The sequence below is a fragment of the Pomacea canaliculata genome, linkage group LG5 (genome assembly GCF_003073045.1).
Source record: "Pomacea canaliculata isolate SZHN2017 linkage group LG5, ASM307304v1, whole genome shotgun sequence".
In the NCBI taxonomy this organism is placed as follows: Eukaryota; Metazoa; Mollusca; class Gastropoda; order Architaenioglossa; family Ampullariidae; genus Pomacea; species Pomacea canaliculata.
The window spans coordinates 22,307,587-22,315,406 of NC_037594.1; the positions used below are offsets into that span (position 1 = coordinate 22,307,587).

Sequence of the window (7,820 nt, forward strand, 5' to 3'; positions counted from 1 at the left end):
GGAAAAGGATGGATGTCTGATAGTATCATGTAATTAGAATTATTTCCGAAGTTAAGTAACTGCAGAGGCGATACTATTATATGCTGGCGTCTTTAGAGTATTAAAATGGAAGATAGAAATGGACTGTTGACACAAGTATAGTACATTAGTGATAGGCAGCCCATTGTCTAGAAATGCAATTTTATTTTCCGTATTTTTCATGCATATTGGATTTTTCTCTCTGGATGTACGGTCATTATCATTCAAATATTCGCATTTTATGCTTGATTTAAAATTACTTCATAGATATGAGAGGTTGAAAATATAATTACAGTACTTTAGACGTTGTAGGCTGTTAAGCCATAATTGTGTGATCACATTTACATTAAGTGTTATGCCTTTGCGGCTGTTTTTCTGCAATTATATAGGTTTGTTTCAGCATTTGGCTGTTAGACGAAACGTGAGTTAGTATATATAATATGAATTTATCGCAGGAATATTGGAGGCTGTCCTTTTGGGTAGAATCGCGGAGTGCTTTAAAACAATGGTGAAAAAATGCCAAAAGCTATAGGAAGTGATGATGATGGTATGTAATTATTAGCATTCAGCCCATAGTAAGTGCCTTAGCTCATTCCAAATACTATGCAGTTATTCTAAGCCACACCCATATATCTATTGTACGTTTGCACTTATTCTACAATCGACTGCTGAAAAGTGGTCCAGATAAAGAAAGTTTTCTTAAATTGTTTGTCATTGAAGTGCCATTGTACATTCTTTATTCCAAGTCAGTGCATCTGCACAATGTTTGTGCATTCATGAGTGGCATTTTTTCAAATATTAATAGTGCAAAGCAAACAGTGTTCTGCTGGCAGGAGTTTGTTCTCTAAAGCTGAATGTAACCTGGTAATCACAGAGCTTGTCGATAAACACATTTTACTTGGAAAGTACAGTATGAATATTTTTAATAGTTAAAATGGTTTTTCAGAGATAGTGATTACATGTAGTGTGCCTTTGCTCAGACCTCATGCTACAAATGTAAATATAGTGCTGGATTAATAATTTTTTTAAGAAACAAAGAGTGTTTTGTAATCTTCACTCTGGAAAGGAAAATAAAGTTTTGCTTTTAAAGGAAAGCCTGCGTAAGACTACAAGATTTCTTTTTGTTAGCCAGGTTTTGTGTTCAGAATCTTCAAATAAATGTGTGTATGTGTACATATATGTTTGCAGGCGTGCATGCACGTATATGCTTTGGTTTGTAAATGTCAGTTTTGATTTCAGATCTTAATCATGTTTATGTTTCCCAAATTCAGCAACTGATGAAGTGAAATATCAAGTTAGAGGTTATCAAATTAATAGGCATTTTAAGTTATTTGCTTTTAATGTCGACATCACATTCTGCAGTTTTTCACAAGTTTGTTGAAGCTGTCCATACAGCTTGTGAAAGGTGAGCTAAGGAGCCAGTGGATTCTCGTTTGTTAACGTATGGTTTCGAAGGAAATGGAGTGAGAGAATTGACTTTCAGGCTTAAACGATGTTAATATAACATTTGTTAATATTTAACATATAGGTCCAACAACCTTAATTTCCCCCCTAATGGGCACATTAGATCAATGTTTATCCCTAGACACTCCTACACACAGTACCAGTAATTGTAGAGGAGCGGAGAGAAAACTGAAGTCCTGTGATATATAGTGCTCGTGTGTGCGTGGATTGATATCACATATATGCGAACCTTGCTTGTTTCCAAAGAAACAAACTTTTCTTAGAGTGGACCCACCTTGGGTACGTGGTGACAGAGTAAAGTAATGTTAGGACAGCTTTTGTCGCATACTCGGTATGATGCGAACCGAGTGCACCTTCCATCCCTTCTTTCCTTTTTACTTTCATCTACTTGCTTTTATATCGTTATCTTGGTATGTGGGAATGGCCAGTGGGGCTTGAGAATAAACCGGGGAATGTACCGTTTGTCATGTACTTTGTAGTGATTCAATAAAAACAGATAGTACTATCTGTATAGCATACCCTGATGCTCAAAACATGGACCTGAGCCAGTGCCTCAGAAAAGTAATTCTCCTTACGACGAAGAACGTCTGACAAACTGTCTTTAGTGGCATTGAAAATAATGAATCACTAGCCGATAGAAAATAAGGAGCAAACATCACCGGTCACTTCTCAGTGAACTCACTTGACAGTGCATGTCCTGAAATAAAAGAATGGGAAGGAGAGAGTAGAACAAGTTTAAACTGAAATCATTCTTTGCTAGTCAACGTCACTGTAAATTTGTCAGCTACACTCGTTTTGAGTCGCGAGGGGAGCACTCCACTATCATGCCCACTCAGAACAACTGGAACGGGCTTGCTGGTAACACTGATAAAGGTAGATGTAAGCCGATGAAGAGGATGCGAATCTAATCTTCACTCCTACGGAAAGTGGAGCAGTACCGACGTTCTAGTGACACTAAAGTTGATTTGAATTGAGCACTCAGATTTCCAGGTGCTTAAATATGGATACTAAATCAGTGTCACATTAACAAGCCCAATCAGTTAATATTTTTAAATGGTTGATCTTTCTGACATCCGGTTTTTATTTCCTCTGGCAGTTCTGTTGATGCACGTGTTTAAAGTACAAATAAAGCTTAGCGTTGAACATCATCACTACAATGATTGTAACAATTAATGGAACATTTCCTAAAGAAAGCAGGACTTGCTTATCGCCTCCCTTTGTGGCGAGTCTTGTCAACCGCGCTGTGTCCCTCGAACTCTTTTTACACGACTACAGTACGACCAGCATATGTTAACGAAAAGAGTGAATGAACAAATGAGTTCATGTAAGAAAAGCTTAGAAAAAAGCATCTTCACGTGCACATTTAAAATTAGTCAAACAGTTCTTAAAGGTCCAGTGAGATACCTTTTTTTTTTTTAAATAGAGACATTTGTAGGCGTTTATCTCGAGAACGCAAGGGGTAGGGGTATCCACCCAGATTTAGGGAAATATTATCTTGCTCTTTATCCAATGATTAAAACATCTGAGACGCTACAGACCTTTAACGAGAGTCGAGACTACAAACCTACTCATCACCAATATGTCTATACAGGATGTCCCCGGTCCCGCGGATTTCTGCACAAGTGCTACTGTCGGTGCTGGGCCTCGACAAGCCCAATCAGGTGGGGGCAGATGCTGGCGAGGCAGAGCAAAGAGCAAGGGGCGTAATTGTTGCTTCGAACTTTGTCATGACCATTGATCAGACGCGAACACTTTTATCTACCTGTCCATATCAACTATGATATGAACATACCTCCCCGCTGGCAACTCGCACACATGGCTCCACAACAACTTCAGTTAAGCATCTCTGTCGTGGTGCAAAGACTGTCCAGTGAATTGTCTGGTCAGTCGGTAAGAGAGTTAAGACGCTGTTGCGAATACTTTAATCTGAGCCTAAACTTTTGTAAACAAATCAGACAATACCAACTACTCTGATCGTAACTTCAACTATTTTTTTAAGTGCACGCAGGAGTTTGCGGCATGTTCAAAGAAGGGAGACTGACTTCTTCAATTTTTAGTTTTGCGGAAAACCATGGCGTGTCCTCCTCCACTCTGGTGGACTTCAGCACCAGAATTACTTGGTCCATGCTGGACCCGAAAGACGGAAGAACTGTCAGGAATATGTTCACGGTACCTCTCGGTCTGTCACTGCCGTACAACCACGGGGTGTATCTGCCGCAGCAGTACCCGCAGGACAGTTTGGAAGGCATCCCACCAGCAACCAGAAAGCCGAAGACTTTCACCCCGATTTTGCTCTACCAGCGCCCCGAGGAACCGCGCAAGATTGCATGCAATTTTGTCAAAGACATTAGCAAGAGTGATGATGCTAAAACATTCTGCGGAGAAAACAGTACTAGTCTCCCTCTGATCACTCCTGAGGAAATGTCCCGTAAAAGAGGTTTTGGTGACGGTTCCCGAGGCATCGCACTTGCTAAACTCTGGGATATGCATTCGTCGTATGGTAGATTTGCACCCAACCATACACTCGCAAAAAGTTTTGCTGGCTCACATACCAGCAGCACAGCTGATTTCTCCAACCCACCCGGAGTGTCCGACCACGTCTGGCCATTTCAGACGGCAGAAATCGCCGGATCTTCGCTACTCTGGTTCAGATCACATACCATGTCGCTGATTTCCACCCTGACACGTCACCAGCAGCAGCGGAGCGGGGATCCGCCACGAGATTCGACGCGCTCTGCTTTGAACCACCCCGGTTATCAGCACCCATCACGAGGGGCTTACCTCTGGAGAAGCCCAGCTCGGGAGCTACACGGCAGCTGCAGCGTTGCGTATCCCCACCGCGATACTTCACCTCACCAACAGGAAGTCATCACATGCAAGAGCACGAACTCCTTCAACTCTCCATTTTTCTCTGCAGCCGAAAGTTTCAAGATGGTCGGCGTCAGCCCCGTCTGAGTTTTTCCGATTTATTCGCTCGCAGCAGAAATGGTGTGGTGCCGAGTTGTGAATGGGAGATACGAAAAGCTTTCTGCAGCTTCTTTATTCAAAGGATTATCCAGCTTTGTCGGATGCAGGTAGTGGAGAATGTGCCGCAGACTGTGGCGCCTCCACGATCGAGCAGCTGCCGCATCCGGTGGAGGAGAGCTTGCTGCATACGGCAGCCGCTCACATGCTGCAACGTTCGTTCGGTCTGCACGCTTCACTGCTGCGTGGAGGGGCGGGGGACGCAGACGACAGGGACAATCGTAAACACAAGTGCCCCTTCTGTGATGTCACCTGCACAAACAACGGCCAGCTAAAAGGACACTTCGTGTCCACACCGGTAAGACTGCAGCGCGTTTTCGATCCGTTTCTTTTGAAGTTGGTCATTGTCCATTCGAGAACATTGATCTGTCGATCTTCTTATAATATCTGTTTATTTGTCTGATTGTTTTTGGTTTTCTCTGTCTACCTGCCTGCCTATCTGAATGAGATCGTTTCGCATGCAAACGTTGCCGCCGAGGCACTGAGATGCCAGTGCTACAGACTTTTCTCAAAGTTTTTTTTTTTTTTTTTTAGAAATACAACTCTGCAAAAAGAAATATTTATTCTTAATAACACATTTCTCACATTTGTCAATCTCTCTGCATAAAAAAGTGTCAGGGATTTTAAAGGCTAAAGCTGATTAAAGTTTGAACCTTCCTGCAGGAGAAAAACCTTTTCAATGTGAATGCGGACGGTCGTTCGCCCGCAACGAGGAGCTGACCAGACATCGCAGAATCCACTCCGGCCTCCGTCCACATCAATGCTACGCCTGTGGCAAGCGTTTCGGACGTAAAGACCATTTGAACAAGGTGACATATTGGTCTACCCTGAAGGATTATCATATACTTAGACATTTAAACACAGGGATTTCAGTTGAATCGTAACCTGTGCTTTTTATGTAACTTGATAAATATCCAGACAGTATCTGATATCTTTGCTTTTAACTTTAAAATTGATAGTTCCTGAGACAAAAAAAAAAAAAAAAAAAAAAAACATCTGTTCAGATTTCATTTGATATTTTTTCAACCGAGTGATTCAATCTGTAGCTGATTTAAAATAAAAAAAAAGACTAACTTTACAACTCAATCAGTCCCAACCAATCAGTCGGTTAGTTGAAAGGGAAATAAATAACCATGGTTCAGGCTAGAATATTGAGCTTGGCCCCAGCAAACAGTCTATATGATAGAGAGGAAAATAAACTATTTTCTGTATTTTTAATCCCGCTCCTCCACTCTCCACCCCAGTTTTTCAACTCCCAATTCCGTAGCACAATTATAATTCATTTCAATGTGTTAAAACACCATTTAAAAATATTAAGGGGTAATTCAGGGCAATCGCTGATGTTTCTTTTCTAGCATCAGAAGACCACCTGCGAACTGCGAGAAAAAAATTCACCTGTGTCAGGTGAAGGATGTCGCCAGCGCTACACTCGCTCTGACGCCCTGGCGCGTCATCAGTGGGAGCACACGGCATTCGAGCCAAGACGTCGAGGTGCAGATCAGCGCCCTCTACTGGTGGCCAGCTTATCCAGAAGGACCTCACACAAACTAATTGTGCCTCATAAGTCAGTTATACCGCATTCATTTGTGGCTCTTGCCTCTCTCAGTAGCTGATGTTTTGTTTGTGAACTTCTCAGTGAATTGAGAAACTTCGGAAGTCTTCGGAAGCCTTCGGAAGCGTGACGTCAGTGACGTTGACAGTCGGCGCTGAGAGAAACTCTCCGCTTCAAACTTTGGAAGCCATGAAACTTGTTCTGGTGCTAATTCAACAAATTTTAAACACTATGAAGGGCTGCATAAGGTTAATTGTGACAGGCAAAATAACTCAAGGCCTAAAACTGATGACAGGTAAAGGTAAAATAAATGAGGGCCCAAAACAACCGAGACGATGTTTAGCTACAAGTAGGTTAATTTTAGATTAGAGAGCGTCGTGAGACACGTGTCTGTAGCGTAGTGGTTACGAACAAGTCTTGGGATTGAATGTGGTGTGTTCAAAACTAGGGTATTTCTTTTTTTAATTTTTTTATATAACTTTGGAAAAAATAAAATATAAACAAAATTTACAGATAAAAACAAAAACATAAACAAAACAAAACAATATTCATAGATCCCAGTCTACGGAAGAAAGTTAACAAGCGAGCACTCGCGGCATGGGGGGAAGGAGAGTTATGTCACCCATAGAATTTAATGTAAGTTGTCGACCTTTTGTTGTGATTTACAGGCTCCACGTGTCGGTGACGTCCCCTGCACAGTGCGTAGCTCGGGTTTTGAACCCACCGCGATCAGCAGGAAGCTGAGTCAGCAAGGGTCCAGCGTTAAGTGAGATGGCGAGGGGAGGGGGAGGATTACCTGTCGGATGTTAATCACAGATGAAAAGCTCCCGACTGTTTCCAGGGACACAACCATGGTGTTAATAATCGCTGAATTCTTTTGATCTGATCAGGGCTGCACCTTTGGCTAAAGACAAACACTACGCCCCCTTCTCTCTCCAAAAGTAAACCATTTATAAACAAAAATAGTGCACGTCAAGCTCAGTTCTCCTTTTTAACTGAAAATTTAAAACATAAATTTAGGCAGGCTTACATATTACCAATAAATGCCTCGGGACTGACATTCCCAAACACACGTGCAGCCCAAACATTTAGCAGTTATACAGAAAGTCAGGCGACAATGCCAATCGATTTGTAAAGAAACTTCGTAATGTCAAATTAACACGTATAACGTAAAATTCCTTACTTTCACACTAAAGCAGTGGCAAACTTATCCACCCATATTTTTACCCGTTGCCCTCCCACCTACAAACCACACCTAGCGTGTCGGTCACGTGATAAAGACTAGTGGACTGTAACGATTCACTTTGCGTGATGGAATGTTCGGCGGAAGATCTTGTTTTTGATAATAACTTTTAGCATCTGGACCACCTGATTGTGAAAGGGATGACCGTCAAGGATAACACTGGTTTTAAGTTGTAATATAAACAAGCACACACAAACACACACACACACACAAAAACACATACACACACACACAGAGAATAAGAGAAAGAGAGAGACAGAGAGAGAATAAAAATACATAAACATCAGATAAACGCTCGAGTAAAAAAGATGTGAAAAGATTTCAATAGTGTTCGATCAAATATATATCAGGATTCTTATTCTTATTCCTATTCAACATAAGTGGAGCATACCAGAAAAGATGACCATACTCCAATGGCCCAGAAGCAGGGTGGTGGGTCGGCACCAGCACCACTGGGCAGGAGCACCGCCCTGGCTGGAAGGCAGCTTTTACCACTCAGGAAGCAGGCAGTGGGTGGGT

At 42.0% G+C, this 7,820-nt stretch overlaps 1 protein-coding gene across 1 annotated transcript in view; it reads left to right on the forward strand.

Moving 5' to 3' along the window:
* The window catches only part of LOC112564101, a 17,675-nt gene extending 10,847 nt beyond the window's left edge, over positions 1–6,828 (forward strand). Inside the window, exons 2-4 of the mRNA XM_025238704.1 lie at positions 5,170–5,315; positions 5,862–6,020; positions 6,727–6,828. Of these exons, the coding sequence (XP_025094489.1) occupies positions 5,170–5,315; positions 5,862–6,020; positions 6,727–6,828 (407 nt within the window). The remainder of the gene's footprint in view (positions 1–5,169; positions 5,316–5,861; positions 6,021–6,726) is intronic.
* Positions 6,829–7,820: the final 992 nt, after the last annotated feature.